Source organism: Trametes versicolor (assembly GCF_000271585.1).
Source record: "Trametes versicolor FP-101664 SS1 unplaced genomic scaffold TRAVEscaffold_8, whole genome shotgun sequence".
NCBI lineage: Eukaryota > Fungi > Basidiomycota > Agaricomycetes > Polyporales > Polyporaceae > Trametes > Trametes versicolor.
In genome coordinates, this window is record NW_007360328.1 from 1,267,770 (window position 1) to 1,291,761 (window position 23,992).

General features: G+C 56.5%; 7 protein-coding genes across 7 annotated transcripts; 5 read left to right on the forward strand and 2 right to left on the reverse strand.

The window, feature by feature from the left end:
• The first annotated feature begins 2,205 nt into the window (after positions 1-2,205).
• On the forward strand, positions 2,206-6,175 carry TRAVEDRAFT_30085 (ATP-dependent protease La). The gene is made up of 9 exons (XM_008041899.1): positions 2,206-2,795; positions 3,313-3,728; positions 3,782-4,236; positions 4,286-4,492; positions 4,553-4,649; positions 4,702-4,819; positions 4,872-5,557; positions 5,622-5,687; positions 5,738-6,175. The coding sequence occupies exons 1-9, from the start codon at positions 2,222-2,224 to the stop codon at positions 5,990-5,992; spliced, it is 2,874 nt and encodes a 957-aa protein (XP_008040090.1). The 5' UTR covers positions 2,206-2,221; the 3' UTR covers positions 5,993-6,175.
• A 929-nt stretch (positions 6,176-7,104) lies between these two features.
• TRAVEDRAFT_49469 (uncharacterized protein) lies at positions 7,105-8,232 on the forward strand (the record flags this gene model as incomplete). Its single annotated transcript, XM_008042065.1, has 1 exon — positions 7,105-8,232. The coding sequence occupies one exon, from the start codon at positions 7,105-7,107 to the stop codon at positions 8,230-8,232; it is 1,128 nt and encodes a 375-aa protein (XP_008040256.1).
• Positions 8,233-8,577: 345 nt separating this feature from the next.
• On the reverse strand, positions 8,578-10,546 carry TRAVEDRAFT_127790 (dihydrolipoamide dehydrogenase; the record flags this gene model as incomplete). Its single annotated transcript, XM_008042415.1, has 9 exons — positions 8,578-8,643; positions 8,708-8,799; positions 8,859-9,119; positions 9,182-9,380; positions 9,434-9,566; positions 9,619-10,060; positions 10,127-10,262; positions 10,327-10,376; positions 10,417-10,546. 9 exons carry the CDS (start codon positions 10,544-10,546, stop codon positions 8,578-8,580), a joined length of 1,509 nt encoding a protein of 502 aa, XP_008040606.1.
• Positions 10,547-10,771: 225 nt separating this feature from the next.
• TRAVEDRAFT_151224 (uncharacterized protein) lies at positions 10,772-13,091 on the reverse strand. The gene is made up of 3 exons (XM_008042416.1): positions 11,157-13,091; positions 11,027-11,100; positions 10,772-10,969 (listed from the first exon to the last, which is right to left on the reverse strand). Exon 1 carries the CDS (start codon positions 13,011-13,013, stop codon positions 11,220-11,222), a length of 1,794 nt encoding a protein of 597 aa, XP_008040607.1. The 5' UTR covers positions 13,014-13,091; the 3' UTR covers positions 10,772-10,969; positions 11,027-11,100; positions 11,157-11,219.
• A 304-nt stretch (positions 13,092-13,395) lies between these two features.
• On the forward strand, positions 13,396-16,092 carry TRAVEDRAFT_127206 (phosphatidylinositol-3,5-bisphosphate 5-phosphatase; the record flags this gene model as incomplete). The annotated part of the gene is made up of 11 exons (XM_008042417.1): positions 13,396-13,870; positions 13,921-14,128; positions 14,184-14,380; positions 14,434-14,534; positions 14,585-14,725; positions 14,779-14,848; positions 14,903-15,134; positions 15,188-15,304; positions 15,381-15,580; positions 15,635-15,766; positions 15,818-16,092. The coding sequence occupies 11 exons, from the start codon at positions 13,396-13,398 to the stop codon at positions 16,090-16,092; spliced, it is 2,148 nt and encodes a 715-aa protein (XP_008040608.1).
• A 1,129-nt stretch (positions 16,093-17,221) lies between these two features.
• Positions 17,222-20,510, forward strand: TRAVEDRAFT_49473 (uncharacterized protein; the record flags this gene model as incomplete). The annotated part of the gene is made up of 17 exons (XM_008042066.1): positions 17,222-17,383; positions 17,486-17,625; positions 17,678-17,816; positions 17,870-18,076; positions 18,129-18,248; positions 18,302-18,448; positions 18,500-18,537; positions 18,592-18,665; positions 18,725-18,810; positions 18,860-18,874; positions 18,930-18,995; positions 19,056-19,181; positions 19,243-19,297; positions 19,354-19,795; positions 19,848-20,002; positions 20,065-20,401; positions 20,456-20,510. 17 exons carry the CDS (start codon positions 17,222-17,224, stop codon positions 20,508-20,510), a joined length of 2,364 nt encoding a protein of 787 aa, XP_008040257.1.
• Positions 20,511-21,384: 874 nt separating this feature from the next.
• Positions 21,385-23,845, forward strand: TRAVEDRAFT_59634 (APC amino acid permease). Its single transcript, XM_008042418.1, has 13 exons — positions 21,385-21,532; positions 21,644-21,690; positions 21,740-21,794; positions 21,853-21,933; positions 21,988-22,054; positions 22,114-22,237; positions 22,287-22,388; positions 22,444-22,535; positions 22,595-22,657; positions 22,719-22,826; positions 22,885-23,032; positions 23,089-23,509; positions 23,570-23,845. Exons 1-13 carry the CDS (start codon positions 21,422-21,424, stop codon positions 23,768-23,770), a joined length of 1,620 nt encoding a protein of 539 aa, XP_008040609.1. The 5' UTR covers positions 21,385-21,421; the 3' UTR covers positions 23,771-23,845.
• The last annotated feature ends 147 nt before the right edge of the window (positions 23,846-23,992 follow it).

Consider the following 23,992-nt stretch of genomic DNA (forward strand, 5'->3'; position numbering starts at 1 on the left):
CGCGTATTCCGAGAGATTGAACCCTCGCGAAACGTGCAGGCGGGCGTACTCTGCCACGCGAGCCTACGCCCACGTCTGTATCAGCGTTGCGTTTGTGGGCGCGAAGGCGAAAACCATCTCACGTTTCCGCGTTTTGCGCTCGCCTCAGTGATCGTAGACAGATCGTACAACCGCTTCTCCGTCTCGCGCGACCACGCGACAGACGAAGGTACCGGGTACATTCCCGCGAGGTGCGAGATGCCCAGGGTGCCCGATGCATTCAGCATGCTGCTCAGCGACGCGATGTCATGTTGGGAGCGTTTGAGCCTACCGAGATATTGAGCAAATTTAGTTGAACTGATAGCGGAAATCCGTCACACCTAAGCGGGAGCGTTGCGCTCTCGATATGCGTAGCAAACAGCGCCGAGGTGTGGTACTGACTGCGGAGCTGTAGTTCTAATCAGCAGGAGCGGCGGCGGTAATCACCGCGGATCTATCGAGAAACTGACATCGATGTTCAGACCCTCGAGCCATTCATTCCGCTGCCAGATGGACGGATGCTGTAACGGGACGCCGATCGTCGACATTGCTTCCAGGCTGCGCATACAGAGCGCATCGTTGATCGCCTTCATCGCATTTTGCTCCTACCAAAGCGGAATAAACGACCGACCTCAGCTATATGCGGTTCGTCGCCGAAGAGACCGACGTACCTCGTCTGCGTGGACCAGGGTGTTCGATGCGCTGGACAGCAGCGCGAATGCCAGCGAGGGTATTTTTGGGTGCTCGTCGCGGAATGCGGTGATAAATGCATCAGTGAACCCGCCGAACGGGCCACAGTCGCTGAGAAGTTGGACGCCCTGGGACGGAGGTTAGATGTGCTCAGGCGGGCATTGCGGCGCGCGCTCGACCATACCTGTAGACCGTCGCATTCCTCAATGAAGAACCTGACGTCGTTGTCCATGATTTCATGTTCCTATGTGCGTTTAAAATCCCGGTGCAATGCTAGCTATTGTGCACTCACATGTTCGTGCTTCTCGAACGTCTCCTTGCTAGCGTTCCACTCACCCTCGGCACGCTCCCACTCGGCGAGATCCGGTAGCTTCTGAAAGCTGCGGGGGTGGTAGTACACACGGCTGTAATCAGACCAGAAGCGGACGTTTGACGTATCGGTCGCAGCGGCATCCTTGTCCTCAAGCTCGTCCGACTCTCCTTCCTCTAAACGCGCCTGATAAGCGCTTTTGGGGATGGGATCCTGGCGGTATTCTACCACGCCGCCTTCCCTTCAGATAACATGTGAGCAGGGTGGCACCATGACTGAATATGCACGGTATACCATGGGGTCGCATCGGCACCGTCTGTGCTTCCGTAGAGTTCATCGGATAGAGCGCCGAAATGGGCTGTGGGACGCTCAACTTCATGTGAGCACGGCGTGGCTTCCGAAACATACATTTTCTGTCAAAGACAAGCACCCTTGGACAGAACGTAGGTTCTCCCTTCAAACGATATGTATTAGCTGAGAAGTTTCACACGGATCTGAGAATCTGTTGGGTCACCTTGCTTGTTACCCCTTCTCGGAAGGACCTGTCGTGGAAGACGGTCGGATCCTCGTCCTCACCATACGTGAAGTAGCTCTCCTGTGTGTTCCAAAAGTGCGTGCCGACGTGGTTTGCGGAGGGCCCTGCCTGGATGTAGAGAATTTCTTTCATGCCTGCCATAATTAATCCTGTATCAGTACAGTATGCGGAACTGTGCACGGTAATTCAGTGCTAGGTTCTCCCAGAGGCAGACCTTTCACGCTTTATCCTATGCGGGAAGGACGAGTGTCAATTGATTCTTAAGGATGGCTTGATTAATGTGGACGGGGGAAGGACTGTTCAAGCAAAATAAGTAATGGGAGTAAAGGATTGCATTCCCAAACGGGCAGGATAGACGCTGGCAATATTGGACTGCTACTTGATACTGTACTTATATTGATATCCAAAGTTGGTGAAATTTCTGTCTACCATCACATTCCCATGTCATTCTGTAGCTACGAATACTATGTATCTTTTTAGTGATGCTAGAACAAAGTTGCGGTGTGGGCGCCTGGCGGTGCTGCCGGTGCAGCGTGATTGCGAGGGAGCGCCCAACAGTGGTGGCGGAAGCAAGCCCGAGAGCCAATGCGGGGAAAGCCATCCCCGACCGGTAGTAGTGCCGACGCCCCCTCTTCCGTCCCACGTCCTTTCTTTCTCCAACCACCACCATGCCGGGCTCGACGCTCATCCCCGTCCTCACTCTCCCTCAACCTCTTGTACTTCTACCCACCGCTAGACTCCAGGTCTTCCTCGACGAACAGGCCGGCTTGAAGCTTGTCCAACTCGTGCAGCGCTCCGACGCCCAGCTCGTCATCGGAACCGCCCTCTGCACGTCCACCTCTGAGATCTTCTCCTGGGGTACCGGTGCACGCGTCGTGCGCGTCGTGCGGACTGTCTCTCGGTCTCTGGACAAAGCTTACCAAGTTACTCTGCACGGTCTTTCGCGGCTGCACTACCCCGACACGCAATCGGGCGCTCCCTTCAGCCCAAGCGACGTAGTCGAGCTCAGGGCAGACCGGCCAAAGGATGAAGGCCCCGCTTCGCATGAAGCTGTGGCCACCTTCCGCGCCGCTGCCACCAAGCTCCTAGACCACCTGGCACAGGACGCCAACCACCAGTCTCGGCGGGATGTATACGTCAAGATATCACACATGCTCGAAGAGGTTTCCGATGACAGGACGCCTTGGATGGCAGATGTCATCGTCGCGGGGATCAACAAGCTTGACTACAATGACAAACTCGGTGAGTGCCGGGTTGTTCAGACGTCTGTGGCGAGTTGGTGTGTCCGTGCGCTGTGTCCGTCCTGTGCAGCCGGTTCTGTCAGCCATCCGCTGTATTTTGGCGGTTGTGTCCGGATGACGCCTACAGGCCCCGGCTGCGCCGTGCATTGGCCCTGCAAGACGCCTTGCGAACCCAGCGGAGCAGGCATACCCTTCTCCCAAAGGGCAATTCTTGTCCGGATTGTCATCCGACATACCCCCTTGTTGTCAGGGGTCCTGAACGTGGGCGACCAGGGGCGACGAGTCTCTGGAAATCCGCTAGTCTGGTGCACCCTAAAGTTAGTTTACGGATGATAATATCTGCAGCCGAGCCTTAGGCGGTAACTCGCGGATTGCCTTCGGCTCAGGCGCATGATAGGCGAGAATATTGGACCTCATCCCGCCTTCCTTATAGCGGCGCAGCCAGAGTTTCTGACAGTTCTCCGCCTGCACATTGACCGCCATCTCACGGCTGTCATTGCTGACACATTACCTTGCAGTGTATCTATCCGCGTCGTCAGTGAACGAACGCCTCCAGCGCGCGACGGAGCTCTTCGTCAAGCAAGCCTCCATTTCGGAGGTGACGAAGAAGATCGCCCAGTCCATAGACGAGTCGCTGTCGAAGCAGCAGAAGGAGTTCTTCCTCCGCCAGCAACTTGCCGCCATCCAGCGCGAGCTGCAAACTCTCACCCGTTCGTCAGGCGCGTCGAATCAGGACAGCGCCGCGCGTCCATCAAGCGGCGTCTCCGAGCTTGACGACCCTGAGCAGGCCGAGGCGGAGGACATGGCCGACATCCGGAACAAGATTGAGGCAATGGCCAAGGACAGCGAGGAGCGGAAGATGGCCGTGCGTGAATGGAAGCGGTTCCAGCGGATACCCGCGGGCAGCGTCGAGCACGGTGTCATCCGCAACTACGTACGGCCACTGCAGCCCCTTAACCGCACGCATATACTTACTCTCTGACACAGCTGGAATGGCTCACTTCGATACCCTGGCCTTCGTCGGCGGCGTACGCCGATGTCTCCGTCGGCAAGCTGCGCGACCGCGCGTTCCTCGAGGACGCGCGCAAACAGCTTGACGAAGACCATTATGGGCTTGAGAAGATCAAGAAGCGTCTCATCGAGTATCTCGCTGTTGTTCGCCTCAAGCAGCTGCAGGCCGAGCGCGAGTCGCTTTTGCAATCCTCGACGGGCAGCGCCTCCGAAAGCGAGTCCTCCCAGCGCACAGCAGGTGACGCAACCTCGCGCGCGTTGGCCTTGATATCAAAAGCGCTAAACTCTGGTACCACCGCAGGCGCAGAGGTGAGCGACGCAGGCAAGAACGAGAGTAAGGCTGTGTCCACCCAAATAGGGGCTCCCGTGAAGTCGCCGAGCCAACCAAAGCGAGGCTCTGGTAGCAAAGCCGTCAAGGGTCCGATCTTGTTGTAAGTCTTCTGGAGCGATATCTTCGCAGTTTACTGAATTGCATGCTAGGTTTGTTGGTCCACCTGGTACGGGCAAAACCTCGCTCGGGCAATCCATCGCCCGCGCGTTGGAGCGGCCATTCCAGCGTATATCACTCGGCGGCGTCCGGGATGAGGCCGAGATCAGGGGCCACCGGCGAACGTACGTCGCGAGCGGTCCAGGTGCCATCGTGCAGGCGTTGCGTAAAGCAGGACGTCCCGATCCCGTTATTCTACTGTAAGTAGCTCATCTGTCCACGATGTCGAACCGTCGGGAATAAGCTGACGCTGCCCGTAGTGACGAGATAGACAAGATTGGCCAAAGCAACTTTCATGGAGACCCTGCGGCTGCGCTACTAGAGGTCCTCGACCCCGAACAAAATCATTCATTTAACGTGAGTCTAGAAAGCATTTCTGAAAAGGTACGACGGCTGACTTGTCTCGCAGGACCATTATGTCAACGTCCCGATCGATCTCAGCCAGGTACTCTTCATCTGCACATCCAACTCTCTGGAGACAATCTCCGCACCTCTTATGGACCGCTGCGAGGTCGTCCACTTGTCAGGTATGTCTTACAAGTTTGAGGCACATCAGATTCATTCTCACGGGCATGGTAGGATACACCTACGACGAGAAGCTACACATCGCCCGCAAGTTCCTGCTCCCGAAGCAGCTTAGGGCGAACGGCCTCACTCCAGGACACGTCACGCTTACCCAGCCCGCTCTCCTCCGGATCGCGACCCACTACACGCGCGAAGCTGGCGTCCGGTCCCTCGAGCGCGCCATCGGCGCCGTCGTGCGCTACAAAGCCGTCGAGTGGGCAGAGTATGTCGACGCGAGCGGCAACGACGACATCGCGCTTGTCCCCGCCGTCACCGCTGCGGACCAAGTGGCCGAAAAGGCCGCGGGGCGCGCACGAACGTACAAGAAGGCGGTCGAGGAGGACGAGCTTGAGGCGATCCTCGGCATCGCGCGCTGGGACGAGGAAGAGCTGCACCGCGAAGAGCGGCGCGGGCTCGTGTACGGGCTGGTCGTCACGGGCATGGGCGAGGGCGGGATCCTGCCGATCGAGACGAGCGCGGTGCCTGGCACAGGCCAGCTGAAGCTCACGGGCAGCCTGGGCGAGGTCATCAAGGAGAGCGGCGAGCTCGCGCTGAGCTGGGTGAAGAGCCATGCGTATGATTTGTACATCACGAAGCTGCGCTCGCAAGATCCACTCAAGGTGCCCGACCCGATTGATATCCATTTGCACCTCCCGTCGGGGGCGGTCAAGAAGGACGGTCCTTCTGCTGGGATTGCCATGGTATGTTCATGCCATAGACGTCAACAGCCTATCAATACCTACACAGTACTTACTCCCTTTTTAGACATGCGCATTCGTTTCCCTGCTCACAGGAGCGTGTATACCCACGAACGTCGCCATGACTGGCGAGGTACGTCTCTTGATTTCAGTTCGCCGACTGTCTCTCACCGCTCCCTACAGATTACGCTCCGTGGACGCGTCGGCCCTGTCGGCGGGATCAAGGAGAAGGTGCTCGGCGCACACCGCGCGCAGATCACGAAGGTCATCCTGCCCTGGGCGAACCGCAAGGATGTCGAGCACGACGTGCCGCCGGAGGTCCGCGCGGAGATGCAGTTCGTCTTCGCGCGCACGATGGACGAGGTCCTCGAGGCCGCGTTCGGCAAGGGCGTCCTCTCCTGGCGCCACGCCATGGTCGTCATGGAGAGCCGTCTGTAAAGCCCACTGGGCGGAGGTGAGGGGGAGGGTCGGCGCGCCCAGGGTTCTATTGTATCTTCTATGTGCATGCTTTAAACTAAGACTGCGACGGGACGGACTACTGGAGGTGGATATGCCATATACACAGCTGTAGTTTTAATGAATTCTTGTATCTACAGTTCTGCGAATATACCTCATGTACAGTTTTGATCAAAGGGGTGTAATTGATTGGTTCTACGTATCTTTATATTAGTCTCCCAGAGGCAAACCTTTCACACTCTATTGGAGGAGGGGAGGACGAGTGTGTAAAGTCTATATGTGCGTCTTATTCGCGCCCGTCCTCGGAGTTGCTCGCTGCGAACCATCACCACTAGGGTCTCCGTTTCCTGAGACCTGAGACCTACTTCCTACCGCCTGCAGCTTCCTCCGACTCTACGATATCCACTGGCCTCATCATGCCCACCCATGACGGTCTCAGTGCGTGCCATACGGCCCTACGATGTGATGATATCCTGGCGATGATATTCGAGACCCTGCAGCCCATGGAGGACCACACGCTGGACCGGGCCACTTGTGCTAACAGTGCACTGGTGTGTCGATGGTTCTACGAACCAGCTGGCCGGGTCCTCTGGGAAGAGCTCCGAGATCTGTCTCCCCTCTGGAGGATACTCCGGCCTCTGCCCCTCGAATTGGCGGAACGACGCTACAGAGATCGCATCATACCGGAGACTTACTACAACTCAGTAAGTGGTCTGGCTGGCTGTATACGAGTATTGGTCATCGGTAGTAGTACTAGTGGAACTCATACCTCCCCCGCGTACTAGATCCTGGAGGAAAAGCCTTTCCTCGATCCTCGATTGTGGAAAGCTTTCAAGCAATGTGTATCTCGGGTACGGGAGCTCAAGCCTTTCAAGCACGCATATCGGCCAGAAACCGCTGAAGGAAACTTATGGCGTGCGCTCGTTAGCCATAACGATGATAAACCCTTCTTACCCTCTCTCCAACGGCTGTATTATCTGCACTCTTCCCCAGCCCCGGGTGACCTGTTCACTCTCTTAGCACCCCCCTCCTTGCAGACTCTCCAGGTCACCTATTGTGAATGGCACTTCGTCGAGTCGGTGGCGTATCCGGCCATGGAGAGTATAGTGCCTCTTGTTGCGGAACATTATCCATCCCTGCCTGCGCTCCGCATCGCTGACTGGCGTGGTCCGGCTTCCACTTTGCTGCCTGAGCTGCTCCTCTGTCGGAATCTGCGGTCCTTTACAACTGAAGAATCGCCTTCCGTGAAGTTTGCGCCCTTTCACATACGCACGCTTCTGGACTCGTTGCCCAGGTTGGCTGCGCTGAAGGTTCACGTCGAAGACTGCGGCGAGAAGCAACGCAATGCGACGCCTATATACGCCCCCAACCTCCGGACCCTGTGCTGCATTGGAACGTGTGCGGACCTCGCCGGCGTGGCAGCTATGCTGCGTGCCTCCGCTCTGCACGAGCTCGAGTTGTGGATCACAGACGAGTCAACGATGACGCCCTCCGACCTGGTTGAATGCGTACAAAACGCGACCTCCGCTCACCTCTCCAGCGCCCTGCGGAAACTATCCATCACATCTGGCCTGCCACGCAAATTCCGCAGAGTGCCCCTGGGTAGAACGCGCGCGTCGTGGGCAAGCGGCTTGCGCCCCAGCCCGACGCTTCAGCAGCTCGAGCACTTCGAGCTGTCGGTGTCCCCAAACCTGTTCGTGCCGTCCGTGACCGACGCCGACGCGCTCGCCATCGCACAAGCCATGCCCCGCCTGCGCAGCCTCAGCATCCGCAACCGCCACTTCAACAACGTGGGCCTGCCCTCCCTGCACGCGCTCCTCCACTTCGCGAAGTTCTGCCCAGACCTCGAGCATCTATCGCTCGAGGGGCTTGGGGGCACGCCCATTCCCGATCTAGGCGCGGTCCGCCTCGCTGCGCCCTCCGCGCGCGGGCACCCGCTGCGCTCCCTGCGTTTGGTGACGGTGAACTCAGCGGTGGACGCGCCGGACGTGCTCGCGGAGCTCCTCGACTATCTGTTTCCGCACTTGACTTTCCAGCCGCCTCGGCGTGGTACGGCCTTGAGATTATCGAGCGAGACATGGGATGACACCGCCCGTCTGCTTGTGCTGCTCCAGCGCAAGAGAAGGGAAGCGGCTGCTGTCCCCGGCAGCCCCGATCTCGAGACATGGGGCGAAGAGACCGCCGGCACCTGCAGAACTCTGGACCCGGGCATTCACCTTTGACGTCGACGTCGACAAGTGGGAAGAAGGGAGGCGTTCAGGGGATCTTCATGTGCGTACTCCGCGCGAATACGTCGACGCGGCGGATGGCTAGCAAGAACCGTGAGTCAATCCTATACGAAGTTCCGCGCGAGAACTTCGCCGTCACCACGGAGAACCATCAGCCACGACACGAGAATATCTTCGTTCGTTCGTTTATCATGAAGAGACGATGTGTCCAAGAGCCCTATTAAGAGACGCAAACGAGCTCGCACAAATTGTAACCAATAAGGGAGTATTATATGCATAGCGTAGATTCCGCAATTCCTACACTACTAAAGACAGCGGGCCGTAACGAGGGGACTATGTCTAGAAGTGGATGGGCTTGTCGAACGCAGCCATTGCCGCCTCCTTGAACGCCTCGCTGAGCGTGGGCTGTATGGAGAAAATATATGGTGAGTATGAATGTCCTTGCAACAGGTAGGGAAACGGAACGTACGTGGGCGTGGGTTGTCCGCGCAATGTCCTCTGCGCTCGCACCGTACTCGACAGCAAGGACACCCTCCGCAATCATCTCACCGGCGTTAGGGCCTGCAACCACAACTTGTCAGAAAAACCTGTTTGGTATCATGGAGACTATATTGACTCACCGATGATGTGTACGCCGAGAATGCGGTCGGTCTCCTTCTCGGTGATGAACTTGACGCTGCCCTCGGTGTCGAGGTTCGTCTTCGCACGCGAGTTCGCTGCGAAGGGGAACTTGCCGACCTTGTACTGCACACCCGCGGCCTTGAGCTCTTGCTCGGTCTTGCCGACCCAAGCGACCTCGGGGTGGGTGTAGACGACGGACGGGATCGCGTGGTAGTTGACATGGCCGTGGCCCTTGCTGATGTACTCAACGGCGGCGATACCTGCACGCACAAGGGAGGTCAATACCTGCCCGGACAGTATATGAACGTGGGAGAACACGGACCCTCTTCCTCGGCCTTGTGCGCAAGCATCGGGCCGAAGGTGACGTCACCGATGCACTTGATGCCCTTTACGCTGGTGTTGAACTGGTCGTCGATGACGACGCGGCCGCGGTTGTCGAGCTCGACACCGGCAGCCTCGAGGTTGAGGCCTTCGGTATAGGGGCGACGGCCAACAGCGACCAAGACGACGTCCGCCTCAAGCTGTAGGGACTGCATGAGACTCCGCGGCGAATGTATAATTGTTTGCAACATACTGTTTCCTCCTTGCCGCCCTTCGCAGCCTCGGTCTTGATGAAGACCTTGCCGTCCTTCTTCTCAGCAGAGAGGACCTTGGTGTTCAACATGAACTTCAGGCCCTGCTTCTGGAGAGAGCGCTGGAACTGCTTGCTGTACAGACTATGAGTGTCATTCGCAAACTTGTAAACGCAATGGGACGTACGCAATCTCCTCATCGATACCCGCGCCACCAATGCCACCCAAGAACTCGACAACGGTAACCTGAGCACCGAGACGGCTCCATACGGAGCTCATCTCGAGACCGATGATACCACCACCAATGACAACCATCTTCTCGGGGACCTTCTGGAGCGCAAGAGCACCAGTCGACGAGACGATCTGCTCCTCGTCGATCACAATGGAACCACCGGGGAAGGGAGAGACCTCAGAGCCGGTCGCGATGATGATGTTCTTGCCGTTAACCTCGGTCTCGCCACCGTCGTTCAGCTTGACACTGAGCTTGGTGGAGTTGACGAAGGAAGCGGTGCCCTTGAAGTAGTCGACCTTATTCTGCTTGAAGAGGGTCTCGACACCCTTCGTCAGGCCAGTCACGGCATCCTCCTTCGCCTTCAGCATCTGAGGCAGGTTGAGCTTGACATCGGTGACTATACAACGATGGAGACCGTTCGTCAGTTATTATGAACGTGGTTGGGAAGCGTTTGCGGACACACCATCAATACCCCTCCGCTTCAGGTCATGCTGCGTCTGGTGGTACATGTGCGAGTTGTTCAACATAGCTTTTGAGGGAATGCATCCGACGTTCAGGCAAGTTCCGCCAAGAGCACCACGCTTCTCAATACACGCCGTCTACGGTCACGAACGGGTTGAGTGCGCTGTCCGTGCTGGTCCGATACAAGCAGAATGAACTCACCCGCAGACCGTGCTGAGCGGCCTTGATCGCAGCGACGTAACCACCGGGGCCTAGCATGCATAGTTAGCATCGCGTCGGAGCGGATTCGACGAGGTAACTCGCCTCCACCGATGATGACCGCATCATAGGGCTCGGAGGAGCTGGCAACACCGCGCTGCTGCTGCCAGCGACCGACCTGGGCACCAGCAGTCTGACGCAACCGGCGCACAGCAGCCTGCATATACATCAGTACAGGAGTTCGGCCGCTGCAGTCGATCGTGGCACGCATACCCGGGAGGAGGATTTCTGAGCCTGCAACATGACGAAGAGGTAGGAGGAAGAGTTTTGGTGACGGAGACCGCGCGCGGCCGAGTTCACTCAGCATCCCGCAAGCGCCCATACCGAGCTCCGAAATGCACCGCGACCAATCATCGCCCTCGACGACTTATGAGACGATAGCTGATGCATTACAAGCGTTTTACACATAGGGATAATCTTATACAGACAGCACGATGAGAGACTAATCATGCGCGCCGACCCCGAGGTACTACATGGGAGGTATAAAGTACCAAAGCCCGGAGGGAGGCTGTCATGTTAGCGCCGGGGATTCGGCTATGGGACCAGCTCGAGGAGTCGGACGCCGGGACAGTTGACCTCGCGATATCTTCAGCCAAGATGTGCTCAGGTCACGGAAGACTGAAGACGTCACTTTGGGACAAACCCGATATGCACGCGAAAAACGCTGATGGTAGAACATCTCGCGACAGTCTAGACCGTCCTGTGCACCTGTGTCGCCTTGAGGTAAAACTAGTCAGGAGGGATGGTAAGAGGCGAATCGAAAAAAGGCGCACCGCTGCAATGATGTGGTAGAGGCGAAGGGGTTCCAAATGACGCAGATAAGGCTGCAAGACCCATCACTCATCAGCTTCTTCCAGCTCCTCGTCCTCGTCGAAGTCCTCATCCTCTTCTTCGAGCGCGGCTTCCGCCTCTGCTTGTGCTTGAGCGGCAGATGAAGCCTGAGCAATAGCTTGCTCCAGGAGCTTTGTCTGCTCTTCCGAAAGCCACGAGAGGGAAAGGGGAGGTGGTGTGGACGTTTCCGTTTGTTCCGATCTTGCTGGTGCTTCCGTGGGAGGCTCCGGGGGTGGGTCCAACGCCATAGGTTCATCGTCCGCGGGAGGATGCTCCAAAGGTTGTTCCGGTGCAGCGGACGCGGGTGGTAGTAACTCTTGAGGAACGGCCGTCTGTTGTGCGCGTGCAATGATGCTGGCCAGGGTCGACTGGCTGACGTGTGGAGGGGGCATCGGCGCGGGCATAGCTGGAGGACCGAGACCTTTGGAGACCTCAGCTTGTAGTAGGCCGTGTATCGAAAGAACGATGTTATGTGCCTCGAAGACGATCCCCGGGTCGATTTCGCCCTCCTCGGGCCCTGCGTGTTCGTTCATAGGCATTCCCCCAGCTGTTGTCGCGGCGATGCCGTTCCACAGCTTCGCGCGCCGACTGCCCTCTTCGTCTCCCTCCCCCCTCTCGACCTCGACCTCTTCCACCTCGGCGTATGTGCATGCAGTGTCGACCGGCTCGGCCTCGCCTGGTCTGCCCTTGCCGCCCGCCCGGCCCCTAGCATCTTTGTGGCGCTTGATCGCGTCCCGACGCGAGAATATCTTGTTGCACCCCGCGCATCTCCACGCCTTTTTCTCATGGAGTAAAGCATGACGCTTGAGGTCATGGTTGCGAACAAAAGAGGCAGGACAGTGCATGCACCGATACGGGCGGTGTTCTAATGTGTGGAAACGCTGATGTGTGCGCAAAGAGTAGAGTCGGTGGAAGGTCTTGCTGCATCCAGGCACCAGGCAGGGGTAGACGGCGGTCCCGATGTCAGGTGGGGGAGGGGGAGCGCTTGGGTGCGGGTGCCAGTGAGAGGGATGGTGCATCGGCGGGTGTCCGATGTGTATGCCGCTCAGCACCCCAAGCATTTGCACGAGGCCCGCCAGCTCTTGCAGAGCCGGCATCCGCCCGTCAAGGGCGCGTGGGGCCGAGGTAACCGCGAAGAGGAAAACCTGATGAAGCTGGAGTTGGATGGACGAAATCAGCGCAGGCTCTACCGAGGGGCGGTGGGCAGGGGCGGACGAGAGCGCGTGCGAGATAATGCGGACGGCATCGCTGAGCAGATGCAGCAGGTCGGGCTGGTCGATAGACATAGAGATGCGCTTTTGCGGAAAGCTGGGGCCCAGCTCGGCATGGCGGCCGCCCTCGTCCGCCTGGTCCCGCTTGCGCTTACCCTTGTCTAGCTGTAGCGCAGGCGCGTCAGAGTTGCGCAGCGAGCCAAAGAGTACGTCCGACTTGGCGAGCGAGAGCACGATCTCCGTGAGGGTGCGCGCGAGCGGCTTGGGTATTGAGGACGCGGAGATGCAGCGGTTGAAGACATCGAGAAGGTTCGCACCTTCGATCCCCGGGACCTGGGAGGTGGTCATGGCAGACTGCACCACCGGGTTGTGAGACGCGAAAGAGATGATAGCCTTCATCGTCAGGAGGGCAGCATCCTGCTTTTTTCTATATGTGCTTTGCGGAGGGGCTTCTGGATGCTGGTGGTGCACTGGGACATCTTCAGTTCGAGATGCGGGAGGAACGCTTGCGCTTCCAGAGACTGCTGCTGCTTCTGCTTGGGCTTTAGCAATGTCGGCGAGTAGTTGATCCCCGAGCCTCCGCGCCATTTCCTCGGCCTCCGCATCTATGTCCTCTCCTTCATCATATTCGTCGCCCTCGCCGTCCTCGTAGCCCTCTTCGTCGTCATAATCCTCACCCGCGTTGGTGGAGAAGTCGAAATCAGGGAGTGTGATGGACATGGGCGAGCAGCGACAGGGCAGGTTAGACCGAATCGGGAAACGAAATCTCGTGCCACAAATTCTGCATGGAGGATGTGTGGTCTTGTTAGGATCCGGGGCTATCATCCCCATCAAAATTACCAGAAGGAGAAAGATGACGTCCACAGTCGTGCCGCCCTCGCGGGTCAGTCAATGGCTTTGCTCTCAATACTCATGACCTCTAGACGCGTTCTCTATACCACGACTTCCACGAAACGATAGTGACACACAGATGGCGCAGCAGCCCCAACCCCCAAGCGTCCATTTGCATATACCCCAGTCCACCAGCACTGACTCCAGTGGTACAATCACGCCCATATCCCAGCATTCGGCCGCCCTGCCCTCGGCCGCTGCATCTACTCTCGAAACTGCTTCCTCCAAAGAAACACAAAGTCTTTCCACTACGCTTGCGGGGCAACCCTCTACCTCGAAGCCTGCGCAGCCGCGCGTAGACGACCAGTCCTTGGCCTTCAACAAGTTCATTCTGTATGAGAACCGACTGCGCTTCTATGTTGTCGCGTCGAACACCTCCGACTCACGACACCGCATAATCAAGATTGACCGGACATCACAGGATGAGCTTGACGCGGTCGAGGATGAGGCCATATACAGCGGCAAGCAGATGAGCAAGATGCTCGAGATGCTCGAGAACGGCAACAAGGGTTGTGGTGGTCTTGGGAGGGCCAGGATGTTTTTCGGTGTCGCAGGTAAGTGAAATGAGATGATCTCTGAGCCTGTCATCCCAACGCCTATTTAGGGTTTATCAAGTTCACCGCCGGGTGGTACATGATTCTCATCTCAAAGCGTTCCGTCGTCGCACTCATCGGAGGACACTACGTGTATCACTGTGAGAGCACGGATATCATACCGGTTGCGTTCAACCACAAGATAGACAAACCTGCCGAAGAGCAGCGCCTCTTGAATATCTTCAAGCAGGTGGATATGACCAAGAACTTCTACTTCAGGTAGAGCACTATCCATCTGCCGTCTTCGTACTGCCGTGTTCAGTCCCGCGTACAGCTACACCTATGACCTCACCTCGACCTTGCAACACAACCTTACCAGGAGCGGTCTTTCGCCGTGTAGACAATGGGACATGAACGACAGATTCGCGTGGAACCACTACCTGCTCACAGCCGCCTTCGGCACAACCTCCGGGCCCTCCACAAAGTCGCACTGGTTAGTTCCCCTTATGCATGGACATGTCGACCAAGCCAGTAAGTGAAACGGTCGCCTCCGCTCCACCTGATGAATGAACAGTAGGCCGCAGAGTTGACGGTCTTGGGACGCGTGGTCTTCATTACGCTCATGGCACGGAGGTCCCGCCACCACGCAGGCGCGCGGTATCTAAAACGTGGAGCCAATGATGAGGTAGGTCTAAGAATCAAACCAGGTGCATGCATCGTACTCAAAGACATCAGGGTAATGTGGCGAACGAAGTCGAGACGGAGCAGATCATCTCAGAGACCTTGACGACTCCGTTCTACTATCCTGCCCCGAAGGATGGTCCGGACGGAAAGCAGGGCCGGCGTCCAAGCCCGAACTACACCAGCTACGTCCAAGTCGGTATAACTATCATATCAAAACTAGACGTCCGCTCATGCACCAGCTTCAGTATCGAGGGAGCATTCCGATCTTCTGGACACAAGAAGTCACGAGCATGGTGCCGAAGCCTCCGATTGAGAGTTAGTGAGCCACACGACGTTAGCGAGTACCACTCACGCCATTTCATTCGCTAGTCCCCGTCATGGACCCGTTCTACACTGCTGCCGCGCGTCATTTCGACGACCTATTCAAGCGATACGGCCAACCGATCATGATCCTCAACCTGGTCAAGAAGCGGGAGCCGCAGCCTCGCGAGTCCAAACTTCTGGAGGAGTACACCCAATGTGTACGGTACCTCAACCAATTCCTACCCAGTGATAAACGGATGCTGTACCGCGCATGGGACATGGCTCGTGCCTACAAAGAGTACTCCCATCACCTATGGATGTCCTTGATCGAGAGTTAACCAAGGCAAATAGGAAAACGCAAGACGTGATCAGCTACCTGGAAGACATCGCGGAAGAGTCCATCGAGATGACCGGATTCTTTCACACCGGCCCCGAGCCGTATTCTCATTACCTGCAGACCGAGTCTGAGTATGATCTGTGTTCTCTCCTGCTGCGTCCTTTTGACAAGACATTGCTCCAGGGATGATGACTATACATGGCGCAGCACCATATCTGTCCAGAACGGAATCTGTCGGACCAACTGCGTCGACTGTCTAGATCGCACAAATGCTGCACAGTTTGTATTCGGAAAGCGCGCCCTAGGTCATCAATTATACGCCCTCGGTGTAGTCGACACGCCGAATCTCGCATTCGACTCCGACGCAGTAAACATGCTTACCGAGATGTATCATGACCATGGTGATAGTGAGTATCGCTGCGTAAGATCAGCTATGACATTGCTGAGATGCTTCACCGCAGGCTTGGCCCTGCAGTATACTGGTAGTGCGCTCGTGAACCGCGTGGAGACGTACCGCAGAATGCCTCACTGGAACAGCCACTCGCGCGACATTATCGAGAACCTCCGTCGATTCTATGCCAACTCTTTGCTTGGTGAGCCCAGCTCCATTTACCGGTCGATCCTCCCCTAGTAACACGTCACAGACGCGGACAAGCAAACAGCCATCAACTTGTTCCTAGGTGTGCCAGCGGAGAAGACGAGCACACGCGCTCCTCCTCAGCGGGGAAACTACCAGAAGTGGTTCAAGGACGAACATCTCCAAACGGCATATCCACAGGAGGACTGCGAGAAAGCTGTCAGGCAATACGTCAATACTCGGGGCGACTACTGGATAGAGTATTATCGACCACTGCTCTTCACATCCCTTGGCAAGCACTTCGCTTTCTCCATGAACAGCACTCTCAAGCTGCCGGGGTAACGCTCTTTCCATGCGTTTTCACACGAGGTCTGATCATGTGGCCTGTTTGGTCTACAGGAAGACCGCCCGAGATGTCAACATGAGCCCCTTCCTCGCGCATCACACCCATGCACATCACCCCAGGTATTGCATTTCCTGATCTATAGACGCTACCGATTAAACGTATGTTGCAGGTTGATGGACGGTGTCCGTCGATGGATGGGGACGAACTCGGGTAGCTCGCGTACGTCTCGCATTGACCGTGCACAAGAGCAGAAGTCAAAGAAGCCCCACACTGCCGACGAATCCGTACCGGATTCTCTCCCAGACATCGTCCTCAGACTTCTCGACCCTGTTGTTAAGGAAGAGGACGAGTACCAACAGTGCGTGCTACGTTCGCGGGCGTTAGAGGTCCCCGCTGACGCAGTGGGTCTGCAGATACATCGAGCAAGGACAAGAGCTTCTCGTGACGTCGAGTGAGGAGATCGACTACCTCAAATCCATCTACACGAAGTACATCAGCGCGGTCAACATTGCTCAGGGGACTGCAGAGCCGATTGAACTTCAGGAGAAGGACGAGAAGATCGTTTCCGCGTATGTCGACCGGGCAAACCCTCACGACCTAGAAGCAGGATTCACCACCACGAACTATGAGAAGATCATCGCCGAGTTAACTATGATGGATTGAAGATGATTATGTCTGACGACGTGCCGTATTTGTGCGTGTGCCCGTAGCTTCACAGGCTGCTTTACGCGCGTTGAGCGCTAATATCTGACCGTTGAATTCCGCAGTCCGCCATCACCGTTCAACGATGCAATGTATTTGTACTATTCCCCACATACCTTTAGGAACCTCCATGTCTAGTAGCGACGTCGTTATGAGGCAGTATTATACGTGCTAGCTAATTACCTGCTACTGGGCACATTTCCACGTGGAGGCGGTGCCACCACCTGATCGCAAATCGAATAGCAACGCAAGCCTGACATTGACAGTGACAGATGCGCGAAGCAGCAAGGTACACCTCAACCAGTTCCCAGTACAGCCTATGGGGTAAATTTTCTCAACTCTTGCGTCCCCAACATCCCACCAGCTGTAGACCGTTGCAGCACGACCAGGCCAGTGAGGGCCTGAATAGATACTAGCATCGGCATGCCTCTCCCAATCAAGAGGATTCGCAAAGCCACCGCCGACAATGCGCTCTCCGTCCTCATCCTCACCTCAGAGGTGACAAAACAGATCGCGGACATCATGCAGTTCCCGCCTGCCCAAGCCGCTGCCGGCGTCCTCCTCCTCGTCTTCGAGACCATCCAGGTGCGTAAGCGGCCCCGATCGACGGCGACTGCCCGGCACGGAACAGCTTTTTGCGATCGTGGCTCGTAAATGCATGCTTAATTGCCTTTGACGTCCCTGCAGAAAATACAGACGAATAGGGAGGGCTGCTACCGCCTCGCTCAGCGGTGCCTGGCTATGCTCGTCGACATCCGCGACCACATGTCGGACCGCTGGGACAGCGCACCGCCCTCGTTGCTGAAAGCCATTTCGCGCTTCGAGGAGTGAGTCAAGCGCAACGCACAGGTTGACCTGCCACTTACGCCACTGTCCTAGGACGCTCAAGTCCATACATAAGTTCATGCTGCAGGAGGCCGACCAGAAATGGGGCGCACGCTTGATTCGGAAGAGCACCATCGAGACTAGTATGAAGCAGTATCATACGGCCCTTGACGATGCCTCGAGGTCTTTCCAGGTACAGTCCTCTCAAGGATCAATAGAACGCTATCATTCATCGCAACGCTGTAGATCGCGACGCTCATCAACATCCACCTCGCCGTCGGAGAAGCACCAAGTCGACCGAAGGATGCAGAGGCGTCAACGTCCGCCGCCGCGGGGGCGAACACTGGCGGGGAAGCAAGGGAACCTACGCTTCCTCCATATCCGACCGGACAAGAGGTCATTGTCAGCGATGTGATCGAATTGTGCACTTCTCCCGTGTCTAGGTCGGAGACAGTAAGCCTTCGCGTATCGCCCAAACTGCAAGAAGCACTAACATGGTCTATAGACGGATTCGTTCAGTAACATCGACACTATGAGCACTATGAGCTTGCCCAGCTCGGGAGAATACGAGATCATCAACAGCCCGGAAACGGAGGAAGACCTCCGTATCACCGAGCACCATGGAGTAGCTTTACGCATTACAAAGGCCTCTGAATACCTTTTCTGACTTCAGATCAGTTCAACCAGTACCACCAGTCACAATTCCGCATGAAGGCCAAGTCCCGCATCAAGTCTGGCTGGTGGGCCGGCGGAATCGAAGGCGACATAGATGGAAGAAATTCAATGATGATACCGTACGAAGGTGACCGCCCAGTTGCGATGAAAGTGAGTAAAAGAACGTCGTATTGCCCTCTCTTTCCTCACGCTAGCCGTCAGCGATGGATGAGAGACGTTAAGATGCTACAAAACCTCTAGTGAGTCGTTGTGGTCTTCGATGCCTCTGCATATGTGCTAATTACAGGGTATAGCCATCCAAACCTGCCTCAGATGGTCGGATACTCCAATGACGAGACTCCTACGCCATTCATTCTTCTGGCAAATGGTATGTGACCAGCCGCTGCAGTGATGCCATATTAAACACTCGTATTTGGCTACATACAGTGCAAACACGACTTCCGCAAGCGATGCTTTTGGACGCCGTGAAGAACAGCAGCCTAGCAGCATGCACGCACTTGCTACTTCGCTTCGTACGTTTACCTTTGCCCGCCTGTGCACTACACCCTAACTCCCATCCAGTATCAGGACACACTGGTGTGCTACATACGGCTACTGCCCCTCCATATTGCTAACCGCATATATTGTCCAGGATGCCGCGCTGTACCTGCAACGGCAACGAGACCTGTCAGAGTCTAAGCTACAAGATTACATTGAAGTGCGTTCTGTGTCGACGTTTCTACCCTTGCAAAGTTCATAGACCGTCTGCCCTCCATAGGCTTCGGACTTCAGGATCGACGCGGAGCAGACGGTCGTAATGGGCCTCCCTCCTCCCGAGGTCGACAACATCGTATCGTGGAGAAACTTCGGCCTCGCCCATTCCATCCGGAGTGTATACCTCAATGTGAGTTCCCATAATGGAAAACGTATCGTGCATTGAGGAAAGCTAACAACGAACCGCGTAGATCTTGCCCAATCGAGGATACGCTCGAGAGCCATTCGACACCAGCGATGACTCCAGTAAGTCACCGTTCGCAACCATTCACGCAGGCACCTTACCCTACTCGACGCATCAGCGTCAAACGTGAGGCAGCGCAAGGTCAATCATCTTACGATGCTTGCGCGCGCCCTGCTGCCCGACTCGGACAATCTCGAGGTCGTGAAGAAGCGCCTACAAAGCGTCCTACGCGTCACGGAGGAAGAGGACGAGGAGGCCGAGGTGCTCCCCTTGACTTTGCGACAGATTCGCAAGGCGGCGTTCGCTGCGGACGTGCACAACCAATCGTGGTTCCGGAACAATATACCCCCACACAAATTCTCGGTCGGAGACCTTGGGTATGTGCCGAAGGGAGGCGCCGACGACTGGGCCGACTTTGTCGTGTGCTGCAACGTACTTGAGGATGGACTCGCCAAGTTTGAGACTTCTAACTCGGCAACAGGGAAGCAGGGGATGTGGGCCAACCGAGGTTATGAGCGACAGGACATACCGCCATTTGAATTACCTGGGGGCGTTCATGGGTACGCGGGATCGTTTCGTCCCTCTGATAAAGTGCCTCACATGCACTCCCAGGTGGCCAGTTGCCGTGCTACCAGAGGCCGAACTCGACATCTACGTTGTTGGTGAAACACTGACTGAGCGGGTCAACCAAGCATGGGACTGTCTACTCGACGCTGGCCGTGCACTTGCGAAGAAACACGGTGTCGCGCCCGAAGAGCTCATCCTGAGTAGGCGCATTTCAAATAATCCTTCGCACACACGCGCAATTCTGACATTTCCGACGCCCCAGTAACGAGAGTCGGGACTGAGCAGCGCTTCAAGGTCCGCGACCTCCGGCGGATCCAGTACTGGCCTGCCAATATGGGAATGCCCGCCTTCCCGCATCACCAGCAGCACTCATTTGCACACCAGCCTTTCGGGCATCAACCTTTCGGACAGCAGCAGGGCATGCGGGTACCGATACCGCACCAAGATTTGGGCCCCAAGATATTCTACCTGTTCACTTCGGGGGAGAAGAGCTTCCAGTCGCATTTCTCGGAGCGACCGATGCCCATACCGCCGGCAGCGGGCGAAGAACCGTCCCAGCTGGACGCCAACAGGGTCAAATGCTTCGCATATCCTACCGCGTCAGTTCACTCAGGCTTTCCCTGTTTTCGTTCTGGCTGACCTGTGTATCCCAGTACCTATGGTTTCTTGGATTATGTCCAGTTGCACGCGGAAGACTTCGCCGACTGAGGTCACATCCTATTTTCCAAGGGTTTTATCTACTGGATTATGTATGGTTGCAGATGTACTACTTCGTACCTTTGTTGTAGGGCTCCCAAAGCATAGGTGTGGCGTATACTACCCGCCGACGTTGGGCATGTGTTTCCGTTATCTCCCAACACAAGTCGTCCCCGATATGGCAGATCTATTGCCACTTTAGGCGCATGACGCACCCAGTTGCACGCGACGCTCGGCAACATCGTCTCTCGTCCAACCCTCATCGACTCGCGCGGAATCGAGGCTGTCCGTGGTTCCACTCTTTCATCCAGGACTTGTCCGCCAGGATGCCACACAACGCCTCCTGGGACCTCACGTCAAGCCTCCACGATGCATGTATCTAGCCGCAGGATACGGTTGACGGGCGTGCGAGACATCGGCATTGCGGAATGGATGGGACCGTTCCGTCCGATATGAACGTACAAGCGTCGCCTCTCGACATTGTATGAACATATGAATACCTCCTTTGGTGGCGAACCGACGGACACCGGAGCTCGCTGATCAGAAGGTGCCGTCACTTCACGTACTGCGCGCTCGCAGCGCTTACCACGCCTCCAGATAGCGATTGTGTCTCCCCCATGAGCCCCTAACTTCTCCCGGCCAGGGGAGACACTCTGGAGGACCTGGACAAATGAGGTTCCGTTGCCTTCTTGATGCCTGTGACGCCGCTTACGCGCAGATGTCCGACGTATCCGTCCAATACAGCGGGAGATCGCACACGCCGGTCGCAGCTTCTTATCGCGCGCTTGCACGGAGGTGATAAGAAGCCCTGTGGAGAACGAGCGCGAATTTAAGTATAGAACCCATGACCTTGCAAATAAATCCGCCCCCCGTAGTTCTTTGCGGACGACCATACCCTTGCTGTACGACCGCTTCACGACACCATGGACCACGAACGGGCTACACACAAGACGGCCATTGAGTTGGCGGATGAAGAGCTCCTCGCGAACTTGGGCTACAAGCAGGAATTCCAGAGAGCGTTTACAGGACTAGAGGTGCGTACATACCGCTTCTCTCTACACTTGCAGTAGAAGATGTCTCGACGTCATTTCTCGCCGGTACTGCTTGTGTGAATCAACAGGGCGGCTAACCGTTTGTTCATCTAGACATTCGGTATCGCATTCAGTATCATCGGATTGCTCCCATCTATTGCGTAGGTGAGATATGATCAAGCTGTGGACTTTCCTCACCTCTCTACCTAGATCGGTTCTCGTGTATTCCATCCCTGATGGAGGACCATCCGCCATGGTCTGGGGTGTAAGTGCACCTGCCCTTCGCATTTCGGAGTACCGGGTGTTCACCTCTTCTCACACAGTGGCTCGTTGCGAGCATCTTCATCCTGTTCGTAGGAATGTCGATGGCAGAGCTTGCCTCTGCAGCGCCCACATCCGGTGGAGTAAGTGTGCAATGATGCAATGCGTAGCTGCTTCCACGTCTGACACACTACCAGCTCTACTTCTGGACGCATTCATTATCCTCACCAAGATGGCGGAACCTGCTTGCGTGGGTTGTAGGATGTTCGTACTCGGCCATCCCTTGACTATTGGGAACGCTCTAATGCGCTCTCCCTCTCTAGATGCAAACACCATTGGCTCGATTGCATCCGTCGCGTCGATTGACTGGGGCTGCGCTGTCCAGATCACCGCAGCAGCGAGTATTGGAACGGGTCAGACGTACTCCGCTACAAATGCGCAGACCTTGTGCGTCATTCGCCTTGTTCGATTGATGATGCATCCTGACTCCTCTCAGCGGTGTCTACGTCGCGGTGGTGCTCACCCATGCCGTCATCTGCTGTTTCGGAACGCAGCTCTTGGCGCGTCTGCAAACCGTCTACGTTGTTCTGAACGTTGTGTATGTCTACACGGCGGTTGACTTCTTTAGTGGTTTCGTGCTCATGATTGTCCAGTCTGTGCCTCGCGGTCATTATCGCCTTGCCCGCCGCGACGCCGAAGGAATTCCGGAATACCGCGTCTTATGCGCTCGGCAACTTCACCAACAGTAAGCACTCGCAGCAGTATCGCGACCATCTCTCCTCTCTTATACTTCGCGACTTGTAGCGAGCGGCTGGCCTAGTGGCTTCGCCTTTATCCTCAGTTTCCTGGCACCGCTCTGGACTATCTGTGAGTTCGTCAGTGAACGCCCTTGTGTGCCGTTACTTACTTTCGTCACGAATCATCCCAGGCTCGTTCGACTCCAGCGTGCACATCAGCGAGGAGGCGTCTAACGCTGCTACCGCTGTGCCGTGGGCAATCGTCTACGCCATTGGCATTGCCGGAGTCCTTGGATGGGGTAAGTTACGTTTTTCAGCTTCGTAGATTCCAGAGATTCAATACGAACTTGTCCTCAGCGATTAACGTCGCTCTTGCGTTCTGCATGGGCACCGACATGGACAGCATCATGAACAGTCCGATTGGCCAGCCGATGGCGGAGATTTTCTTCAACAGCTTTGGCCAGAAGGGAACTCTTGCGTTGTGGTCGATCGTCGTGCTTGTGCAGTACGTGCCTCTACTATGACCATTGACTAGTCGAAGGCTGATATCGTATTTCGCAGGTACATGATGGGCTCCAGCATGGTCCTCGCTGCATCGCGCCAGTCCTTCGCCTTCTCGCGCGACGGCGCGCTCCCCTTCTCATCATGGCTCTACCGCATGAACAGCTTCACCAAGACGCCCGTCAACACCGTCTGGTTCGTCGCCGCGTCCTCTATCGCCCTCGGGCTGCTCGCCTTCGCCGGCGACTCCGCCATCAACGCGATCTTCTCCATGTCCGTCGTGGCGCTGTACGTCGCGTACGCGATCCCCATTGCCGCGCGCTTCCTCGGGGACAACGACTTCGCCCCTGGCCCGTTCACTCTCGGAAGGTTTAGTGCCCCAGTGGCGGCGATTGCAGTCCTGTGGATGCTGTTCATGGGCGTCGTCTTCTTGTTCCCGTCCTCGCCGGGTCCTGATGTCGCGGATATGAACTACACCGTCGTAAGCCCCATTTCCGCTTCACAGGGTGCATAGGGTGAATGCTGAAATGGACCACTCTAGGTTGTTCTCGGCGGCGTTCTGTTCCTGTCCCTCGTGTGGTATTACTTCCCGAAGTACGGAGGCGTGCACTGGTTCACGGGCCCCATCCCCACCATCGAGAAGAAGTCGCAGCAGCCCTCTCCCAGGACGTCTACGTCGGATTCCGTGGGGAAAGAGAAGGAGAAGGCGGCGGTCGATGTGAGCGAACGCGAGGCGTCATGAAACCGTCGCTTCGTCGGCGAACTCTCTGGATTGGAGGCGTGTACGACACTGAACTGTATAATTCACCACCTGAACGGATAGACCATTTTCTTATCTCCGCGAGCGTGTGCATTCCTCCCGAAGAAAGAGAGAGAGCCGCCGGAGGCCCTCAGCGGCGCACTGAGACTCAGACGCGGCGCCGGGCGAGCTCCTCGCGATCCTCGTCATGGTCAGCCACCATGC